At 35.6% G+C, this 20072-nt stretch overlaps 1 protein-coding gene and 1 pseudogene across 1 annotated transcript; both read left to right on the plus strand.

Annotated features, from left to right (window-relative positions):
- Window positions 1–2227: 2227 nt before the first annotated feature.
- LOC141718708 (uncharacterized) lies at window positions 2228–2740 on the plus strand. The gene has a single exon (XM_074521087.1). It carries the CDS (start codon window positions 2228–2230, stop codon window positions 2738–2740), a length of 513 nt encoding a protein of 170 aa, XP_074377188.1.
- A 5475-nt stretch (window positions 2741–8215) lies between these two features.
- The window catches only part of LOC141716843 (cytochrome P450 CYP736A12-like), a 58415-nt pseudogene continuing 46558 nt past the window's right edge, over window positions 8216–20072 (plus strand).

Below are 20072 nucleotides of genomic sequence, written 5' to 3' on the forward strand. Positions count from 1 at the left end.
ATTATGGGAATAGTATCAATGTTCCTAAAGGTCCCTAGTCGAGTATTATTATTGGGGACAATAATAATGCATTAAGACTGGTATGTTTGTTGCCTGATGATCATATCTCATTGATCATAGGTATAGTGATACTAAAGTCAAAAACATAGGAAGATGTACATGTACATGGTGCTGGACAGACCTAATGTGAGATTCTACATGTCTGTTGTGTCATAAGTAATTCTCGCACTTATAATGATGTAATGGTCCTTAGACCTGAAGTCAATATATTTCTATACAAGAATTAATATACATTGATTCCATTAAAAGTTATCCTTGACCGGGTAATGATAAAAGTGGACATTGGGTATATTATAAATCGTATGATAAATATGAATGATCTAGATGAGATTTAACCCTCCTATTTTAGGAGTGATATTATTGTCCTCTTGTGTGAGCTAGACTATGAAATGTGTGGCCACACTCAAATGTTGATTTGTTATGATAGTCTACTCATTGATCAAGGAAACTTGGATTAAACTATGATGAGGATGACACATTACATGCCTCTAGTTTAATCTATAATATATGGTTAAAGGGATTATATAACATTGTACATTATTCACAAATGGTTTAATCGATCACCGATTCAATTATTATTACTTGGGTAACAATGATGTATTACTAGATGCCGCTCATTGTTTACGATTTTAAATTAGATTTAAAATTCGTTACCAACATAATAATAACCTATAGGGTCACAAACTAAAAATGCTTGAAGGATTATTTAATTTAAATTGGATTTAAATTATATTAAAGTAATTCGAATTATTTATAATATTAATTAAGAATGACTTAATTAATTAGATAAATATTGATATTCGAATTTACTAATATAAATTATGAAATTTATTTGTTAAATAATTAAGTGAGACTTAATTATAATAAAAATAGGACTTTCGAACTAATAATAACTCATAATTAGTTCAGTGTTCTAATTCATTTTTCTACTCTCTATATAATATCTCTTGTGTGACTGATTTTGTAAGCAAGACTTTTACTAAAGCCCTAGCCACCAAGAGAGAAGATGGAGAGAGCAAGAAGAAACGAGTTTGTGCTAGTACACATCCAATCCTTGAGTTGAAGCATTCGTGTGGATACCGATGGAGCGTAGATCGCGAGAGTGGGATGCGCTTTGGATCTCCATTAGTCAACCAATTTGTAAAGCTTCTTAAGATAAACAATCTGATCTACGGATTAAATATCTATTTTTTGCATGGATCCTATGGTGGGTTTCAAAAATTCTGCTTTTTTATATTTTTAATTACTATTTCCATTGCGTTTATGTACTCGAAACCCAACATATAGATCAACTCATCGATGCAACGGCTGGTCATGAACTGCTGTCTTTCATGGACGCGTTGTCAGGATACAACCAAATTAGGATGGATGATCAAGATTGGGAACAAACGGCGTTTATCACTTATCGAGGTGTCTTCACATATCGGAACATGCCTTTTGGTTTAATCAATGTCGGGGCAACATTTCAGCGCATGATGGATGAAATATTTAAAAGTCAGTTGGGTCGAAACCTCGAAGTTTATGTCGACGATATGATTACAAAGTCAAAATCTTCCAGCTGTCATGTCATCGACCTTCGAGAAACCTTTGAAAACGTTCATCGCAATAACATGTGATTGAATCCGTTAAAGTGTTCTTTTGGCCTAACATCTGGAAAAATTTTAGGATTTCTTTTCGCTCAACGGGGTATCGAGGAAGACCCCTTGCAAATAAAAGCCAATTCTGAAATGAAAGACCCTTCGAACATCAAAGAGGTTCAGCATCTCACCGGATATATAGCGGCCCTTCGGAGGTTCATACCACATGCCTCTAAAAAATGCAGTCTTTTTTTCAAGATTATCAAAGAGGCTTTAAAAAGCAAGAAGTTAATATGGGATGATCAATGTAAAGAAAGCTTCGAAGCGCTGAAAACTTTCTTAACAAGCCCACCGATTTTAGCAAGATCACTGCCTCATGAAGCTTTAAAGTATACATATCAGCCTCTGATGGGTTGGTTGCCTCCGTTTTGGTTAAATATGTTGAGGGACGCGAAGCCCCAATTTACTATGTCAGCCATATACTGAAAGATGCAGAAACTCATTACCCACATGTGGAGAAATTAGTTTATGCCCTCATTGTAGCAAGCAGGAAGCTCCGTAACTATTTCCAAGGCCATCTTATTAAAGTTATGACTGATCAACCCTTGAAGCGCATCTTACACAAACCGGATATGACAGGGCGTCTCGCCGCTTGGACGGTTGAACTCAGCCAATTTCACATCGAATATCAACGCCGGAGTGCAATGAAGTCCCAAATTCTATCAGACTTTGTTGTCGAATTTAAATTTGACAATCCTACAATTAAGGAAACATCATACCCACAAAAGGCTTGGAATCTTTATGTGGATGGATCCTCAACATCTTCATCAGGGGGCGCAAGCGTAATTTTAATCAGTCCAAAAGGCTTCAAAATACAACAAAATTTGAAGTTCTCATTTCCGATAACAAAAATTGTTGCTGAGTGCGAAGCTTTGTTAGCAGGGCTACGCCTAGCGATCGAGTTGGAAGTGAAAGTTTTAGAAATATTTGGCGATTCTCAACTTGTTGCCAAACAGTTACAAGGTGAATTCAAGGCACATGATGCTCGAATGTCGACTTATTTAAATTTGGCCAGGTCCCTGATGGAGAAAATTTCATCATAGACAATGAAGAACATTTGCAGCGAGGATAATCAATTGGCTGACGCCTTGTCTAAATTAGCATTGTCCTTCGTAACAACATCAGAGGCAATTTACGTCGAGTAGCGAAGTATTCCTTCTATTGATATGGATACTCCGCACCCCGACATATTGAAAGTTAATGAGATCTCCTCCGTTGTAGATTGGCGTCAACCGATTTTGGAGTACATATTACTGAATAAGTTTCCACAAGACAAGGGTGAGGCTAGAGCCATATCGTACAAGGCAAAGAACTATTGTGTGCTAGAAAACAAATTATATCGACAGGGTCTAGTGGAGCCACTACTTCGATGCTTGGGACCAGAAGAGTCCCACACCTCGATTGTGGAAGTCCATACAGGAATTTGCGGAGACCATTTGGGTGGAAAGAACTTAGCTCTTAAAATAGTGAGACGAAGAGACTGCGAAGATTTTGTGCCAAAATGTAAGTTATGTCAAGTATATGGAGCGGTATCCCATCAGCCCTCGGTGGAAATGATCTCGGTCGTCAACCCTTGCCCTTTCTATCAATGGGGTATAGACATCGTGGGTCCCTTCCCAAAATCCAAAAATCAAGTTCAACACATCATCGTGGCTGTGGACTACGAAACAAATTGGATAGAAGCCCGACCCCTGGCTAAGATTCGAGAGAAGGAAATGATTGAATTTCTGATGGAGTACATTGTATTCAGGTTTGGGGTACCCAGAATCGTGGTCACTGACAATGGAACCCAATTTGCAGGAGAAAAATTTGCCGAAACACTTTCAGAACTTAAGATCATGCACGTCAAATCCTCGATGGCATATCCCCAGGATAATGGGCAAGTTGAAGTGTCTAACTTGATAATTTTATAGGGTCTCAAGAAAAGGGTTGATGAACTTCCAAGGCCATGGGTCGACGAGTTACCAAATGTTCTATAGTCCTATAGAACGACCCCAATGTTCTTATGGAAGAAATCAGGGACGAGGCAGAAATGAGAGTCCTTCAACAGCAAGCGCGCACAACAACTTATTTTAACAAAAAAAGTAAAGGTTAAGCAGTTTCTGGTTAGGGATCTAGTTCTTCGAGAGTCGGCAGCTTCACAGCCCACCATCACAGGAAAGTTTAAGGCCCAATGGGAAGGACCTTAACAAGTAACGGGGGTCGTTGTGCCAGGAACCTATCATATGTTGGCACTTGAGGGAATACCAATCAAGAATGCTTGGAATGCCATCCATTTGAAGAAATATTTTCAGTAGCTAAGTTATTTAAGTTGAGGGAACGTAAACAAGAAAGTCATTTTAGACTATAAAAATTAGTTTTAACAAAAAGGGATTGATATGAGATCCCCGTTAAAACAAAAATCTTCCATTTGCTATTTATCATTGAAAAATGTTGCTTAATGAGTAAATTCTAAGTCTGAAAATAACAAGGACCAGCAAATTAAAACATTCTATGTCACCAAAGAACATAATGGTAATAAAAAGAAGGAAAAGAAGCACATTTGCCTAAAAAGGAAAGAAAAAGTGGATAGTAAACCCAAATCTCCCATTTTGTACACAAAGATTGGATTAGTAACGATATTATTACATAACCAGCTAATTCTACAAAATATCAAAAATTCGATACATATTGTGAAAAACAACGAAATGCATACACCAAGTTATGAAATTCAAATGCCAAATCAAAGACGAGCAACAAAGGTCATATAAAAACTGAAAAAGGTTTTTCAAGATACAAAAACAAAGTTATGACATTTATACACCAAAAAAATTAGGCGGGGAAGTTAAGCCGTGGACAGTAATTAAGAAGTCGTAACAAAATCAGAACACACTCGCAGCAGTAAGATAGAAAGCCATCATATTTAGAAACGAAGACCTGAGTATTTCCACAAAAGTACGATCACAAGATGTTCAATCAAATAAAATCAATATCCAGATGTTACATCGTTAACGAGGCATCCCTCGCCTTCAAGGGTCGACAGGTGCGCCAGCAGCTTCGTCTTCTTTATGCTCCTCAGCATAATCTTGGAGGTATTCCGTAAAGCAATGACCAGACACGTCGAAGCCAGTAGCCTCCATCCTTTTAACACAACGCCCATATCCATCACCTAGGGCCCTAGCTATCTCCTCAACCCCCTTCTCTATTTCCAATTTCAAGTTCAAGTTTTCTGTTTCCAAAGACTCATTCTTTTCACGAAGGGCAGTAACTTCAGCCTCTAGAGCCTCGCGCCTCTTGGTCTATTCGACCAGCGAGACATCCACTTTCTTCACTCGAGACCCCGCATCTTCTAATTCCTTCTTAAGACAGTCATTTGATAGCTCTAGTTCACTTATCTGCATTTAACAAAGCAAGATATGCATCTATAATATATATATATATATACTTAAAAGTATATGTTAAAGCATAAGGGAAGATAGTCTAAAAAGTATATGTTAATTGTTGAAAGGCAACTCAAATAACAACATACCTTGGTCCGGTAACCAGAACTCGCCTTCGAAAGCTCGACGATACGGCCCTTAGCTTCAATCAAGTCATTCTCCAGTTTCTTCTTTTCACCTTTCAGTAAGTCTCGCTCCTCCTCGACCTTCGAAGGAGAGCTCTTACTCTCATCTGTTCTATACTCTTCAAGAATATGCATGATGTCGGACAAATAATGCCAAAATATAAACAAAAATCAGGGAAGATATTTAAGCCAACTATAAGGAAAAAGGAGAATTTTTAAGTACAGATCTACAAGCAAGTCAAGTAAATACATAATAAAGATGATAATGAAAATAACATACATACCCTTCCAGCTCTCCCTAGGCATCGATCAACAAGTTCATTCCGGGACCTCTTAGCGTAAGCACTAGAAACTTGGGGAAGATTGAAAACTTGGAAAGCCCGAAGAGGAACCGATGAACCGTCAGTCCACCTCTCGGAGGGTCGGATCTCGATTTGAATGACCTCTTTACACGCCTCAGCGTCGACCGTGGGGAGCATAATCCCTCGGTTTCCAATTAGTGTTATAGTTTTTTTTACAATATTTCCCACGATATCTTCACAAATCTTCTTTCCAGCAACGTCATAGGTCTCAACAGCTCCGCTCCTCAATCTCTTCCGGGAAGGATTTCCAGTCCCTTCGCAAGCAACACGCTTGGAACCTCCAACAACTTTGTTCCCACGATTGTCTAAAAGCTCAATGGAGATAGTCCTCGAAGAAACATTATCTTCAACCCTCGGCATATCAATGGCACCGGCCCTCGACTTCTTCACCAGCATCATCATGGCTTTATCCATCTCAACCGAAAATCCACTCTCTAACAACCATTTAAAGGAAGCGCCTACAACTGAAATAAAGAATTAATTGTTAGGGGAGATGAACTATTAAAAATAAGGATTGAAAGAAGGAAAGAAATAAGAAATATAACAATTTTTCCTCAAAGTTATAACTAATAACTCCTCACGATGATGATCCTCTAAAATTTTACAGTCTTTCAAATCATTGTGCATATAAACGGGCCTCGACCCCTGAAAACCGTCGAGGTATGTTGTATCATACTTGTCAAAGTTGTTTAGATACTCGAGGGTCGATTGGGTAACTTTCTGACAAGGTCTAACAAACTCCAAATCTTTCCCACCTATATACACCCACTTAGGGTGATAACCGGAGTTAGAAGACTTAACACTGATGATCTTAGGATGCTTACTTTGAGTATCAAAATACACTTGTCCATTGTGATATCTAATAGAGCATATAGAAAAGAACAACTTTACAGAAGTGATCTGATCTCGCTCGTTGCATAGGGCTATAAAGCCGCTAATCTGGGCAACGGAGTTGGATGATAATTGTGCTATACCGCAGCCTATAGCCTCGTACATGGCTAAGTGGAAGGGATGCATCGGAAGCCTAAGACCATACTCAAACATAATCAGGGCACACCGTGCATCCCATATTCCAGCATCACCCACATTCTATCGTCGGCGGTTGGAATTCGCAACCTATTCCTGTTTTTTAAGTCAACCCAAGAACCTAACTTAGTCATATTTAATTTGTGATTAGAAAAGTGGCTAATGTAGTCAAGACTACATCCGTGAGGGAATTCAAGAATCCCCAATTCTCGACTCTCTTCAAGAACTCTCTCCCTATAAGCTAGAGTACGGGGACTTAAAGGTGGGGAAACCTTAGGGGCTATCTCAACACCAGAAAAAAGTTCTTCCTCGTTCATGAAATCAAATAATTTGCAAGAATTCAAATTTGGAATCTCTAAATTATCTAAGTTTATAGCCGATTCCTCATCGCCCTCTTCTAAGGGACGATTTTTAGGATTTCGAAAAGGATTTGTTTTAGAGGAGGAACCTAGGTCGGCCATGGAAGTTAAATCAAGAACTGGCCGGATTATCTAACAATGGAAAAACCGAATGATCAAGACTTTAGAATCTAAACGGAATTAATAATCTAAAAGATGAAGACTTGTGATTAAACTGAGAACAGAAATAGGTAAAAAAAGAAGACTTACAGGTGCTGAGGAGATAATGAAGATAAACTGAAACTCTTCAAATACTGTAGCTTTACTTTAGTAACTTCCCCATATTGAAATTAGTATAAACTGCTGATTTTTTATTTATACTCTATCTCGCCCCCTAAAGAATAATAATAATAATAATTAATAATATAAAATATGTGTAAATAAAAATAACAACAAGAATCAATTAAATTTTTAAATAACACCATTCTTTCATTATTACTATTTATTTTTGTTTGTGCAGGTGTAATTAAGAATCGGAACAACAAATCTAAAGATATTTCAACTATGTTCGCGCGAGATAAATGTTGGGCCCGAGAATAAAGAAGAAAGAGGGAGAACTATAGATAGGAGTTTTAGTATATAAGCTTGTAATAAAAAGCCCAATAGAGGCCCAATTGTAAAGAGAAAAGCCCATTAAAGGCTCCCTATAAATAGAGACTAATTGCCCTACTTAGAGGGGGTTGGAAAAATAAGTATCAATAAAGAGTATTGTTCCTCACATAAATATGGCTCATATTTAGGACCATCAGGTGGAATCGGCATAGAAAAAGTAGATTTATGAACTCCTTGCACTCTTTAAGCATTTAAAAAATGTATTACTAAGGACCGAAATAATTGAATAGATATGATGTACATGTACATGCATGTGGGTTTTCTTGAAACAAATATTACCAGAAAAAAACAAGAAGGGAACATTTTTATAAAAATGGAAAAGAAACCAGCAGAAGCTTTCATATACATGGATTTTTATTTTATATTTAATTTTTTTAGGCATGTGGTACAAAATCAGTTGAAATACTGCTTGTGGTTTAGGTGGGTTCATTTTTCGCTGCTCAGTTTATTTAGCTATAAAACCAAACTCCTACCATTTTTAAACAGCACACAACATACAAGCAACTACATTACTACACTTGAGTTACTTTCAATCTTTAAAAACCATAATATCCTTTTCCAAATAATTAACCAACGATGACACTTTCCTGGGCTTTTTCATTTCAGTTCCTGGTCCTTGGAGCTGCATTCTGGTGGATACTCGACACCAGGCAGCGTAAGCTACTACCACCAGGCCCGAGAGGATTACCGATTATTGGTATCCTTTTAAGTTTGGGCAGCCTTCCCCACCGCACCTTCCATGAGTTGTCCAAGAAGTATGGTCCTATAATGTCTTTACGCATGGGTTCAGTGTTAGCTATAGTTGTCTCGTCTCCTGAGGCTGCTCAACTTTTCCTTAAAACTCATGATAGTGTTTCTGCAGCACGACCACAATGTTGGAATTCATGCACTTGCATGTACAGTCTCACATTCATAGTATCTATTTATTATATATGCATGCATCTTGTAATCAAGTTCATTCACAGATTCTATGTATCAACTCTCTAAATATTCTCTAGAATGTTCTCTAGGATCTATATAAAGAGCATTCTACATCATTTGTAATCATCACATAAAATTAATCAATTCAAAAATATAAATTTCTAGAGCTCTACAGCAGCAACTCAATTTTATTTCCTTCAAAACATAAACCCTATACATAAACCCTAAAACACATATATACATACCCTACTATCACAACTACAAAACCTACGAATTGGCATCAGAGCAGTGTTTTGATTCTAATCTGGGATTGATCACATGGCATCAAATTCAGACTCTCAATCATCTCTAACTCATGTCTTTGATGGTGAAGATTATGACTACTGGAAGATCAAAATAAGAACTATTCTCAGGGCTGAAGGCTTATGGAATATTGTGGAGAAAGGGTTTACAGAACCTAATGATGAAACTAATTTGTCTAAAGTAGATCTTAAGAAAATTGAAACATCTCGGCATCAAGATGCAAGAGCATTGAGCAAGCTTCAAATGGGAGTCACAAAACCAATCTTTACAAGGATTTCAAGAGCTTTGACAGCAAAAGAAGCTTGGGAAATTCTTGAAGGTGAATTCCATGGAGATGAAAAGGTAAGAAGTATCAATCTCCAATCTCTTAAAAACAATTTTCAGAATTTAAAAATGAAGGATCCTGAAAATATACAAAGTTATCATGCTCGTGTAATGGAGATTGTGAATCAAATGAAAACCTATGGTGATGATATTTCTGATCAACATGTTGTGGAGAAATATTTGATCAGTTTAACAGATAAATATGAATATATTGTTGCTGTTATTGAAGAAACAAAAGATCTCAACAAGTTGTCTGTGAAAGAATTGATGGGCTCTCTTCAAGCACATGAAAAAAGAAGGCTTAAATAGGCAGAGCAATCAGAAAGTGTTTTTTTGTCCAAGGCAAAGGTGAAGCCACAACAATCTGCAAAGAAGGGTGTTTACAACCAGGAACAAAAGAAACCAGACTGGAGAAACAGGAGAGAGAACAATAACAGCAATTATAAAAATTATCAGAATGAAAGAGGTACAAGTTATAAACCTAAATATTTTTACAACATCTACAAAAGAACCAGTCATATAACATCAAAATGTTGGTTCAAGGGTAAGCCTCAATATAATTATTGTAGAAGATTTAGTCATATTGAAAGAGACTACAGATTTAAAAATTATGAGAAGGCAAATTTTACAGAAGAACAGGAGGAAAACAAAGGAGAACAAATATATTATGCTTATCATTACAACCTTCATGGAGACAATAAAGCCTGGTATATTGACAACGGTTGCAGTAATCATATGTGTGAAGATGAAAATATCTTTGTGCATATTGATACAGCAATAAATCCAAAGGTGAAGATGGGTAATTGAGCTGTTGCAAAAGCAAAAGGCAAAGGAATAATTGCTATCAACACAAAAACTGGAGTCAAATATATATGAGATGTTCTTCTAATTCCAGATTTAAAAGAAAATTTATTGAGTGTTGGACAACTTCTGGAACATGATTATTCTCTGGTATTTGAAGATAATTTATGCGAGATCTTTGAGAAAAAGAATAAGAATCAGGCCATTACAAAAGTAAAGATGGAAAAACTTTCCACTAGTTTTTGAATGCAATGCTCTAAAGACGGAAGTTCAAGACCAATCATGGCTCTGGCATATAAGATATTGTCATCTAAATTTTCAGGGGTTAAAACTTCTCTCAGAAAGAAATATGGTGACTGGTCTACCAGAATTACAAAGTGAGAAGAACCCATGTGAAAGCTGTATTATGGGAAAACATCACAAACTGCCATATCCAAAAGGAAAATCATGGGGAGAAAAAGAACGCTTGGAGCTTATACATACCGACATTTGTGGTCCAATGAAAACATAATCTTTGGGACAACAAAGGTATTTTATAATTTTCATTGATGATTTTACAAGAATGACATGGATTTATTTTCTAAAGGAGAAATCAGTAGCGTTTAATACTTTCAAAATATTCAGGGCCCTTGTAGAAAAACAAAGCGGCTGTGACATCAAATGCATACGGAGTGATAGAGGAGGTGAATACACCTCTAAAGAATTTGAAGATTATTGTAAAAATGAAGGCATTTGGAAGCAGCTCACAGCAGGGTATAGTCCACAGCAGAATGGAGTTGCAGAACGCAATAATAGAACAATTATTGATATGGCCAGGTCTACGATGAATGAAAAAGGACTGCCAAAGATGTTCTGGGCAGAAGCTACAAACACAGCAGTGTACATACTCAATAGGTGTCCCACAAAAGCTATAAAAAACATAACACCTATGGAAGCACGGAGTGGAGAAAAACCTATTGGTAAGTTATTTCAAAATATTTGGTTGCATTGGTTATGTACATATACCTGCTGAGAAACGTACAAAACTAGATGAAAAAAGTATCAAGTGTATTTTTACTGGCTATACTCTGGAGACTAAAGTTTATAGGTTGTATAATGTTGAAACTAACAAACTGGTTGTTAGTAGAGATGTTCTTTTTTATGAAAATGCAGTCTGGGATTGGAAAGCAAAATAAGTGGAACATGTCAATCAACCAAGGTTTCTAGAAGAAAATGAAGAACCTGTACAAACAGAAGAACAAGATCAACACACTCACACATCTGGATCAGAGGATGATAATGAAACTCTACCAAGAAAATTCAGAAGAATGAGTGACATATATCAATCTTGTAATTTTGTGGTTAGTGAACCAGAAATTTTTGAAGAAGTAGAGAAACATGAAGTATGGCAGCATGTAATGGAAGAAGAACTACACATGATTGAGAAAAACAAAACTTGGGAGCTTGTAGACAATCCGGAAGGTAGAGAAATTATCGGGTTAAAGTGGATCTACAAGACCAAATTAAATCAAGATGGAGAAATTCAAAGGCATAAGGCGAGACTTGTTGCTAAAGGCTTTACTCAAAAGCCTGCTGTTGATTTTTTAGAAACATTCTCCCCAATAGCAAGACTTGAGACTATAAGAACCTTGATCGCACTCGTTGCTCAAAAGAAGTGGAAAATTTTTCAGCTTGATGTTAAGTCAACATTCTTAAATGAAAAGCTAGATGAAGAAATTTATGTTGAGCAACCAAAAGGCTTCTTGGTGGAAGGGGGAGAAAACAAAGTGTAAAAACTCATAAAGGCCCTGTACGACCTTAAACAATCACCTCGTACCTGGTACAAAGAGATTGACACATATTTTCTGAAAAATGGATTTCAAAGAAGCAAGAATGAAGCAACTCTCTATGTGAAAAAAGAAGGAAGCAAGATCCTCATTGTTTGTCTCTATGTTGATGATTTCATTTTTACAGGAAATGATAAAGAAATGATGGAAAATTTTAAAGAACACATGATGAAGTCTTATGAGATGAGTGATTTCTTGGGCATTGAAGTATCACAAGGAGCTGACGGAATTTTTATTTCACAAAAGAGGTATGCAAAAAGTATTCTTGACAAATTTAATATGCCAAATTGCAATCCAGTTTCTACACCTTTGGTTGTTAGTGAAAAATTATGCAAAGATGATGGAACATCAAAGGTAGATTGTTCTCATTACAGAAGTTTGGTGGGTAGCTTGTTGTATCTTATAGCAATAAGGCCTGACATAATGTTTGCAGCAACTTTACTATTAAGATTCATGCAAAACCCTAGTCAGGCACATTTTGGAACAGAAAAAAGAATTTTGAGATACTTGCAGGGAACACTTGACTATGGGATCCTATAAAAAGCTGGAGAAAACCTAAATCTTATTGCTTACTCAGATAGTGATTAGGTTGGAAGCATAGATGACATGAAGAGTACATCTGGATATGCATTTTTACTTGGAACAAACATTTGTTCATTGATGTCAAAAAACAAAAAGTTATTGCACAATCATCAGCAGAAGCTGAATATGTAGTAGCTGTAAAAGCGACATCACAAGCAATATAGATGAGGAGGATTCTGGAAGATATTGGAGAAAAACAAAAGGAAGCTACTATTCTTTTCTGTGACAATAAGTCAGCTATGTCTATAACTAAAAATCCAGTGTCTCATGAGAGGACTAAACACATTGCCATTAAATATCATTTTATCAGGGATATAGTTGAAGAAGGAGAGCTCAAGCTACAATATTGCAAGACTCAGGAACAGCTTGCTGACATTTTTACTAAGGCTCTTCCCAAAGAAAAATTCTGCTACTTACGTGAACGCATCGGAGTTGTCAAATAAGTGCATTAAGGGGGACTGTTGGAATTCATGCACTTGCATGTACAGTCTCACATTCATAGTATCTATTTATTATATATGCATGCATCTTGTAATCAAGTTCATTCACAGATTCTATGTATCAACTCCCTAAATATTCTCTAGAATGTTTTGTATGATCTATATAAAGAACATTCTACATCATTTGTAATCATTAGATAAAATTAATTAATTCAAAAATATAAATTTCTAGAGCTATGCAGCAACTCAATTTTATTTCCTTCAAAACATAAACCCTATATACAAACCCTAAAACACCTATATACATACCCTACTGTCACAACTACAAAACCTACACATAAATGGAGGTTGTTACACATATGTCATATGGTAACAATGGCATTAGTTTTACCAATGGTATAACGACTCGTGTATTTCTGAATTATTTAAATATGTAATTGTGAAAGTATTAAATAAATAAAATATGTGTATAGCTTCTGTCAGCTTGGTGTTGTTTTATTATTATCTATGTGTAATTTATGTTGTATCGGGTTGTTCGCGTAATTAATTATGAAATTGTATTGAATTGTTTTCACTTTTAAAAGTGAATGTAATGCAAATTTATGTTTATAAATATTTGAAATGTCTTAAAAATTGTTTTCAAGGTTTTCTAATTATAATAATTATTTTTGGGATTTTATAAAATTTAAAAATCAATATTTTATTAATTATTTTTCTTTAAATGATTTTCTGATTGTATTTATTTGTAAAATCCATATTTAATTCCAGAATTCTTCAAAAATCACAAAATTCATATTTTACTAAGTTTATAATATTCTGGGAATTTTAAAATTATTTTGGAAATTTTTGGGATCAATTTCACCCGCGCGTTGTTTCGTTTAATTGATAAAAGCGGGTATAAATTGCATTTCAAAAACAGTTTTAAAATTTCAAAATTTATGTTTTCATAAACTTTGGGATATTTGTAACATTTTAAGACTATTATCGTGATTTTTTGAAATTGTTTCTAGTGCAGCTCGGTTCGTTAATTATGAAATACGGGTACGAGTTGTATTTCAAAAATGCTTTAAAAAAGTTGTGAAATTTCTATTTTATTATCTTTTAATTATTTCGAGAATTTTGATATTTAATTGGAACTTTCTCGACTCGTTTCCACCCGCAGTTTTGCTCAATAAAAGGTATAACTGAGACTGGAAATCAGATTTTGTGGTATTAGGACACGTGTTTGCACAACAGAAAGTTGGAAACCACATACCCCATCCCCTATTGCTACCAGTTGTTTTGTCGTGTTGGTGTTGTCGCCCTATTTTTTCTTTTTCCCGGTAATTACCTTTGCTTCACTTGCTTGTTCTTCGTTTATCTTGGACTGTGTGCTGTCTGTGCTTGTTGGCGCGTGATACGCGTGTGTCATGCTGTGTTAATTGATTGTTCGTTTATTTATTAACTGAACTTTTAATTTTGCAGATCATTTGATTAAAAAATCGGGAAATAAAAAGGATTGTTGTGCAGAATTATAGAATTTAATCGATGAAATTTGCGAAGGATGTCCGATGTATTTGGAAACCCGCGAATTTTATCACCGTCGGCGAAGAGCTTCGGTGAGCCGACCGGTGGACGGTGATGAATCATTTCTGATTCCTACGAATAATAATAATTAATAACTAAAATTGTATCGGTGATTGGGATTTGCAAGTGTGATGGGTTGTTGTGTTTTAATCAGATTGTTGTTATGGATTTGACGTCGATTTTATTCGACGGGTAGTCCGATAAACAAAGGAAACGCTATCCAAATTTCGGAAGCGTATCCTGTAAAATTGCGGTATATCAGTCGAGTGTATATAGTTATGTACTTATAAATAAATGTAGCACGAGCCTACCTGCATATTGTGCCATATGGTTAATAACCCTATTTTGTGAAATGTACCTCCGTGTCGTAGGAATATATTTTATAAATTAAAGCTAACAACCCGTTTTCTGAAACAATGAGTATATGTATTTTCTGAAAGTGAATATCAAGCTGAGTTTTGAATACGTGAACCCTAACTAATAACTGTAGTATAATAATGTATGTGTTACGGGTCGGGTTTTGTTAACATACGGGTAGATTTTTAATGAGGATATGTCAAGCATAATTGGAAGTTTAACATATAGTATTTCGACCCTGTAGGTTCTAGTCGGGAAACCAAAAGTGGACGTTGGACTAAAGATAACCTAGTGGTAAGTCGACGATCTCAGTAGAGTTTTAACAGAAAAACCTGAGTGTCGAAGTCGAATCCAATGTGATCTAGTGGTTGGACGTTAAAGCCTGAGCGGAAGAGTCGGCTCAGAGTTGATCAGTAATAGTTGTAAATCCCTGTAAGGCAAGTACTTCTAAACCTTTTTTCAAAAAATAATGCAGATATTTCTAAATTCTCTCGTGCCATATTGTTAAGTATTCAAAATAGCTCTGTTTTATATTGTAAGTACTTTGAATCCTTCAGCCTTGAACCTGAGCCACATCATTTGATCTTTGAGCCGTAAGCCTTATTCTTTGTAAACCATTTCTTTTTGGTTTTCCAGATACTAAACCACAGCAATACGATACTACTCCACAAATATATACCCATCATATACCAAACACTGGAACAGAATTATTTGAACATACATAAATTTTTATACTCAACCATACCTTGTGACATCAAAGAACTAAACCTTATAAAATCATTCTTCCTCTAATACCCGATTCTCCTATAGGCTGAAGGACATTTCTTTTATATACTTTGACATACCCTCGTGGTACCTATGAATTTTCACCATGCTCTTATACAAATGTTTTATTGTTGTTAATTATGATCTTGTTTTATTGAGTTATATTGTTTATCATATTGAACTGCTTTAAAATTGGATAGTTTTCTTTATGTGGACTAGATTCGTGGTCAGACCAGATTCGTGGTCGAATTAGGCCAATGTGTGCCTTGGATCCAGTTCGTAGAGCAGAGCTGTGTGCCTTGCTCGGGGTTAGTGCGTGACTGATCAGCAGCCTAACCTTGGTTTTAAAATTTAAAATGAATATCCAATTCTAATGATTAGTTAACAAGAAACTTGATTCCTCTGAATCATCTTGTTTGATCATTGTTTAACCTCAGTTATTGTTATTGCGACTTGCTGAGCTAGTTAGCTCACTCTTGCACATATTTTTATGTATTCTATAGTTAAAAAGGATACGGTTGATAGCGAGGTTTCCCAATTAAATATGTGAGCTAGGATTCCAGATTGAGTTGGATCGGGCTAGCAGAAGCTTATTATGGTAGTGGGATAGTAAGATTATAAGAGTAATTTCATTATCAAATCTAAGTTAAATTAGTTGGAATTTGGTACGTTTTAATAAAAGTTAAGGTTGTGGCTTGTTTTCATACTTTAACCTGTTGCGATCCGTGGTTATGTAAAGCAGGGTCATTGCCAATAATATTTCATATACAGGTTTATATATTGTGTATGTGTTGTGGACCCCAAACCTCTGACCCGGGTTTAGAGGGCGTCACAGGTTGGTATTAGAGCTGCAGGTTATAAGTCTTTGAAACAAGCCTAGATTGTCGGGATTAGGTAGAGGGTTAGGATTAGGAATAGGAAATAGAAAGATAAGACGTCATGAGTTTGAGTGAGACGGTATAGTAGGTCTCCGGCACGGTTTGTGTTGCGATTCGGGATTCTTAGCTTGCGACGTGATTTCCAGATAACGGCAATGGCAGATCCTATTTTCCCTATATCATCTGATCATTCGGAGTCTTCCGTCCGACAATCGTCATCTTCTCTCAGATTTGATTTGCAACTTGTTCTTCCATCAGTATTTATGGTATTACCTTCTATTATAATAGTTGCACCCCTTTAAACTATTCTACGTTATTTTACCACCTCTTGATATGAGACTACCTATTCAAGAACCTCTATATGCTTATTCATGTTCTACTGTACTTTTAACTGTGAGTGTATCTCTTCAGTTTACCCTACACCATGTTCTATACCCCAGTTTAAAATTTGTCCTATGAAGCAACACTACCTACAAGGATGGATTCGGGGGTTACAGTAAATGGTGAGTACTTGAGATATAAATAAAGGTGAGAAGAAGTTTAGAAAGAAGATTTAAGTGTTTCGGAGGATAGTTATTATCAGGTTAAAAGAAGCCATTAGTAATTAGGCCACCCATGACTAGCTTGTGGGATGGATTAGATAAGTTTTGAAAGGGAATTAGAGAAGATTACGGATTTGGAGCTTTTTGAAGTTAAATAATAGTGTTACGATGATGTGATATATTTATAGTAACAATGTGATGTGACATCAGCGGACTTGTTGACCATTGGATAGCCTATTCTACTTAACGAATGCAAAGTTAATGCCAGTATGAAAGCTTTGATGTGAAGCTACGAATAAGATAACATGCAATAACAACTAAAGTTTTTGTCGATTAAGGAAGGCAAATGGACCCAATAAAGGAGAGAAGGTAGATTGAATTGAATGGACCTTTATGTGATAGTCCCTTTAATTTGGTACCTTTTTATAGGTAGGAAGGACAACAACCAACTCATATAGTAAGGACAACCAGATTTGTGATTTTCAAAATTTTTAAAAGAAATTTTCAAAAAAGATTTTCCCTTACAAAATTTCTAAAAGCCTTTTTGAATAAAATAAGTTTTAAACCTTGGTTGTCAAGATACTACTTGAGTTTCTTGTTTGTTAAAAGACCCGGATTACCTGGAAGGATGCTTGTTTTAGACTTAGTATTGTTAATTGAGAGGACAAAGTAACCCGCGATTATGAAGAAGTTGATTATTCCTAACAGTAAGGTGCACATATTGTTTGATAAAATTAACAACAAAATCAGCGTACAGAGTATCTATTCATCCAATTACTAGGACTATCAGAGTTCAAAGAATTCATTGATTTAACAGAAGCCTGGTCATGACCGAAGAAGATTGGGAAGATTTCCAGAATTTTCCAAAAGGAGAATATTATTAACAAAAGGATCACTATGTTGAATGATTCATGGTTATTCTAAATTAAAAAGGAAGACACTCGAGGTTATCTGGTGAGAATGCCATTATGATCAAATTATTAAAGTATTATACGTGTAGGCGCGATGTTGCAGACGCAAGACTTAATAAGTAAGAATCTACCATAATGCTTAATTTGAGAAGGCATTTCAGCGTACCTTCTAAATTTGTTATATGACACAATTGGGATATGATTGAACAAGCCTGAAAGATTAATACAAGTGAAATGTGGATGGTGACCAATGGTATCATTCTTGTCTCCAATATTACCGCGTATATTCCTTTTTGATTCCTAAATATCTATGAACTTCTTTTCTTAATAAACTCTTTATGATGATATCAAAAAGGGGGATATTGTATTTTTTTCAAATTTAATTTTCCCTTAAGTTTTGCTTTCTGATTGGGACAAACAGTGTTATGGTGAGACGCTTTGTCGGGATGACGAAGAGTCGGGTGGGACGCCACCTAATCATGTGCTGTATGCCATATGGTACGAAAGACTGGCCATCTTAAGTTCCAATGTGGTTGTCTCATTCATATTCAAATCCTTACTTCTTCTTTCTTTTCAACTCTAATTTTGCTAAATTGTGAATTCTTCTAGTTGTTTCGTCGTACTGTCGTTCTTTGCAAGAGTTTTTCAAACAAAAATAAACGTATTATAAACCAAGCGGGCAAACTTCCATCTATCTCTCACGCATGGAAAGAAAATAAGGGCATATGGTGAGAATTGCAAATCACTAGCCCAGTCAGGGATGCACTAGGAGTCCAGGGAATCTACTCCAATAAAGAATACGTCTTCAAGAACGAGAGTTTACGAGTTATCTGTAAAATATGTTATTCAGAATACGGATGTGATGACATGGATGATTATTATGAATACCTTATGCGTTAAAGTATTGAAAGATATGGAAGCAACTTGATTGTTTATCTCTCCAGGTTGTGTCGATAAGATGAATTACCTTGTTGAATTGATAACATTATGAATAAAAAGACTAGCAAATCAAGAATGTGTAATTGTCAAATAACTAAGTACCAATGATGGAATTGAGATTTCTTGTAAGAAGTTTGTGAGGATTTGATATCATTTAAGATAGGAGAATTTGACATTATTCTAAGAAAGGGACTAACTATTTAAGTGTGATAACCAGATAGACCGACATGATGAAAAGATGATTCTGAAGACGTCAAATGAGAATATGATGAGGTTTAGAGGAAAAAGGAAGGTAAAGAATTTGTTAGCGATGATTTAAGTTAAAGGGTTACGGTGACCAAGATGTAAGCACCCTGGTGATTATGAATAGAAGTTAGGAGCAAAGATAATTTGAAGATTTTATAGTAATTAATGAGTTTCGGGGTATGTTTCCAGATGAATTACCAAAATTTCCGCCAGATAGAGAAATTAAATTCGCGATTGACTTAGCATCTGAAATGAAGCCAGTGTTCAAGGCCCCGCACAGAATAACGCCAGTTAAAATGAAGGAGTTAGTAAAGCAAATGCAAGAAATATTAGAAGAAGGAGTGATTAGACCTAGTGTACCCCATCAGGTGCACCGGTACTAATTATTAATAAAAAGATGGAAGTATGAAATTATGTGTCGACTAGCGGAATCTCAAAAAGTTTACTATCAACAGCAAGTATCTGTTACCTCGAACCAATGATTTGTTGATCAAATGAAAGAAGCAAAGTATTTTTATAAGATTGATTTAAGACTGGGTATATTACTAATTGAAGATTGAACCTATGGATATAAGTACTATTGTTATAAAATTCTAGTAATGTTATTTGGATGAACTGATATACCAGTAATATTTAAATTTGATGAGCATAAGTTTGAAGGAGGATCTGGATAAGATGTATTTGTGTTACTTAAGGTCAAAGGAGAACCATGCAAATTATTTAATGATAGCTGGAAAGTCAAAGAAGAAAGGAGTTGTATGAAAAGTTTACAAGGTGAGAGCTTTAATGGCAGGGAGTATAATTCTTAGCATAAATAGTCAGTGAGAAGGAGACCAAAGGGAATCCAGCAAAAATTAAAGTTATTTTTTAATAAAGAAAGACCAAAAGCACCAACAAAAGTAAGAAGTTTCATTACTGGCCAATTATTATCGGAAATTTGTTCAAGGGTTCTAGAAGATTGCAACACCTTTGATGAATTTTACTAGGAATAGCGAGGAGTTTATATGAAATGGTAAAGTGTGAAGAAAGTTT

The sequence above is a fragment of the Apium graveolens genome, chromosome 4 (assembly GCF_009905375.1).
Source record: "Apium graveolens cultivar Ventura chromosome 4, ASM990537v1, whole genome shotgun sequence".
In the NCBI taxonomy this organism is placed as follows: Eukaryota; Viridiplantae; Streptophyta; class Magnoliopsida; order Apiales; family Apiaceae; genus Apium; species Apium graveolens.

Excerpts from the sequence above, each read along its gene's own strand:
- LOC141718708 (XM_074521087.1), top strand. The coding sequence starts at position 2,228 with ATGACTGATCAACCCTTGAAGCGCATCTTACACAAACCGGATATGACA.